The 3,887-nt window shown below is 49.9% G+C and overlaps 1 protein-coding gene across 1 annotated transcript; it reads right to left on the reverse strand.

Annotated features, from left to right (window-relative positions):
• Positions 1-230: 230 nt before the first annotated feature.
• Positions 231-3,216, reverse strand: MARS2 (methionyl-tRNA synthetase 2, mitochondrial). The gene has a single exon (XM_080797861.1). It carries the CDS (start codon positions 3,199-3,201, stop codon positions 1,417-1,419), a length of 1,785 nt encoding a protein of 594 aa, XP_080653987.1. The 5' UTR covers positions 3,202-3,216; the 3' UTR covers positions 231-1,416.
• Positions 3,217-3,887: the final 671 nt, after the last annotated feature.

Below are 3,887 nucleotides of genomic sequence, written 5' to 3' on the forward strand. Positions count from 1 at the left end.
GTTCTCATTTTAAACTTTGGCCTAGCTGTCCAATCGCCTATGAGATATAACGCTGGCTTACTGTGTTGTAGTCACTGTATAAATTGATACCTTAACATCTTCTCTGTGATGTTCTCTTATGGAGCCTTGGAGAGATCCCTAAATCCAGTTTGAGATTCCTGGAGCACTGATCATTTCCTCCCTGCACCATCACCTTCAACAAATTCAACAGAACAGATCTGAATAAGGTACTCACAAATTTTTAAGCTTTAATAACTTAAGAAAGCAAAAGAAATAATCGGTAAAAAAGTACTTGAAAGTAAATGTATTAACATTTAAAACTACTTACACAATGTCTATATTGTATTATAGATTCTGATTGACCAAAAGAAGTAATAGGTAAATTATCTATGTGGTGACAAAATTATGACTAATAAAAAGAAAATGTAACTATTTTGAACCGTTTACAGATTTTTTTAATCGTTACCTGTAAACCTGTTATTAAAGTTTAAAATTTTTAACATACCAACTACCTCGAGAGCTTTAGAATTTATCACAGATGGTCCAAACAAATTTGATACATTTACTTATTTGCTTACTAAACATTTAATAGAGTAAAAGTCCTTTTTCAGTAGTTTGAAAAAAACTGGATTCTGATCTTTTTTTACTGCTTTAGGTGAAACAGTAGTGGCTACAGTTAACCCTTATTTTAAGAAAAGCAATAAAATTTTTCCTTAAGTTTAAATTCTGCATAATCAGAAAGCAGAAAACTAATTTTTTCTAAATATTCTGAAATGTCAATGCCAAGTAATTAAATATGTGAAACATTAGGGACATCTACTGGCTGAAGTGTAATGTTACAAAGCACAACTATTAGACTATTAACTAACAAAATACAGAGTTACAGCTGTAACAACTGAAAATATAAACATGGGCAAAAACCACCTCATCTAGGATACTGGTTTTTAAAGGTTTAATGAAAGAATCTCTTTCTAATAGGAAACCGAACATATATAACAAAGTTGGACTACTAAAAGCTGAGGTAGGGGGCCTCCAACCCCCACTCTTCACTAATTTGCCCAGCAGAAGCCAGACCAATGAAAAGCCGGAAGAGGTAGTCTGAGCAAATAACATTAACTGTGGCTTGGAAGGAGGCACAATGAGAAGGAACAGTATCTGCAAAGTTTTCTCTTACCCAACTTTACCCTGGAGACATCTTACAGACACTGGTGTACAAAGGATAGTGGTTAATGGTCACAGAGAACTAAGAGTAGGGCGTAGGCCCCTGAAAGGCAACAAATCTCTTTTCACAGGGACATTGTTTATGTGCTCATGTGATACAGCACTTCAGAAAACATTAGTATGACTTTCCTGAAAATGCAAAATAAGAAAATAACACATTTGCTTTTTTACCACAAGCCAATTAGAACTAAGTTTCTAGGTCCTATGGGCTTTTACCAGCCAGGCCCTGGACTGGTCTAGTCTTGGAAATAAGAGCCCAGTTTCAGGTCCCAGCCTCCTCCCTTCAAAAGGACATGGATGTCCATAAAATCGAGGCAAGAAACAGAGCTCTCCAAGGCCCCTCTCTGTGGCAGAGACCCCCAACCTGGATAGCAGCTTATCAGCCAGGCTTGGGGTGACAGGCTGGAGCAAAGTTCCAAAGACTCGCAAACATTCCAAGGCCACATGAAGCACGGTACCCAGCCAGGGGGCATCCACTGGGCTCTCCCAGCTCAACTTCCATGGTGCATGCCTTTGGACAAAGCCATTAGTTTGCCGGACACAGCTGGACACTGCCTCCAGAGCCTTATAGATCTGAAAGTTCTCATAGTGGTCAGCTACCTGCCGGGGCAAAGTGGCCACTGCGTTCACCAAAGCATAGTCCTCTGCCTGAGCACGAACTGATGGCCCCACCAACCCTGCCTCACTGGGAAAGCAGGCCGTGCAGAAAACCGGATAGGTCCCAGAAGGATTTATTCTTTGGGCCGTGCACCGGTTCAGGAGACCTCCCAAAGCATCTGCCAGCTCAGAATCTAGCAACTTAACTACCTTTTCATCATAGTAATCACAGTCCCAGTTGGGGACGCCCTGCCGAAGAAGAAAGTATCGGAAACCATCCACAGTGTAGCGATCAAGGCAAGTCCTGGGGTCCACCACGTTACCCAAGCTTTTAGACATCTTTTGGCCACAGACCGTCCAGTGAGAGTGGACATAGATGCGGTGTGGTGGGCTCATGCCGGCCCCTAAGAGGAGGGCGGGCCAATAGATAGCATGGAATTTAAGAATGTCCTTGCCTATGATATGAGAGGTGGTGGGCCACCAAGATTTAAACTCAGCATTTGGGTAGCCAATTACAGTAAGGTAGTTGACCAAGGCATCCAGCCATACGTAGATGGTCTGCGAATCATCCCCGGGCACAGGAATGCCCCAATGCAAGTGGCTGCTCTTTCGAGAAACAGACAGGTCCGGCAGCTCCTCCTCCAGCCACTGAAGAACTGCGCGATGAAACGGCTCGGGTGTGATTGCCTGAGGGTCGCCCCGCAGCCACCGCTGAAGGGGCTCTCGGAACTGAGAAAGCCTGAAAATGTAGTTCTCTTCCTTGGTCCAGGATACGGGGTGCCCACTCTCTAGAGATACAGGACACGAACCCCCTGACGAAGACGGCTGTCGGGTGACTTTGGCCTCAGGCAGGAAGCACTCTTCGGAGGCGCAATACCAACCTTCGTAGAGTCCCTTGTAGAGCAGACCCCGGGCCTCCAGCAGTCCCCAGAAGTGCTGCACAGCGATCCGGTGCCGGGCTTCGGTGGTGCGGATGAAGTCGGTGGAGGAGATGCCAGCCTCCCGGAAAAGCTGCTGGAACTGGGCAGACACTCGGTCGCACAGCTCGGTGGGGGCCAGGCCCGCAGCGGCTGCTGCTTGCTGAATCTTCAGGCCGTGCTCGTCCGTACCGGTGGAGAATCGCGTGGCGGCAGCGCCGGGAACTCGGAGGCGACGGTGGCGGCACAGGGCGTCCGCCAGCAGAGCGGAGTACAGGTGGCCGATGTGCGGCGCCGCGTTCACGTAGAAAATGGGTGTCGTGAAGAAGGCGCGAGCGCCGCCAGCATCGTCGCGGGCACCCAGAGGGCCCGCACTGTAGTGGCGTGGGCCAGAGTACTCCAGCAGCCGGGCTCGTCCACTGGCTCCCGGACGCCCCAGCAGCCGCAGGACAGAAGCTCGCAGCATGTTGCCCGCCGGGCCGCAGGGGCGCAGGCGGCGTCCTGGAAGCACGTGGGAGGGGCGCATGCGCAGCCGGGGCGTCCCGCGGCTTCCGGCCGGCCGGAAAGCCAATGCGGTGGGGCCCGGAGCGCCGGCCCTCGGCCGCGGGTCCGCCCCGCCTCTCGGCCCCTCCTCTCTGTGGCTGTGAGTGTGCCAGCGCGCGGGAAAGATGGCTTAAAGGAACAGAGTTGGGGAGAGCTCAGGAAAGCAGATTCTTGTATAGCATCTTGTGTGCCCTGCGTTTGGGCTGTCGTTTTGTTTTTGTGGATCTGATTTCCCCTCTAGGCCGACTTGCTTGTGGAGCGAGAGTTTTACACTCCCGCACCTTTCCGACCCCAGGCGGTGCGCGGCGGGCACCCTGCGGGACGCGGCGCGCGCTCCACCGGCACCCCGGCCGACGCGGGCATCTGAAATACCGCCCAGTCTGATCTCAGTTCCTAGCGGACACAACAAATCTGGAAGGAGGTGCGAGGAAAGAAGAAAAATAATTATTTACAGCACTCGAGGGGAGAATAAGAGTCGGCGAACTAATGGAAATCCTCTCCCTAAACACAATCTTGTTACATCAGCCAAGGGGGTAGATTTGTCATGTGCCGGGTCTTCGCTAGAGATCACTGAGAGGCCTCGAGAGACGTGAAATGCAGTCTGTCCTC

The sequence above is a fragment of the Martes martes genome, assembly GCF_963455335.1.
Source record: "Martes martes genome assembly, chromosome: 3".
Lineage (NCBI taxonomy): Eukaryota > Metazoa > Chordata > Mammalia > Carnivora > Mustelidae > Martes > Martes martes.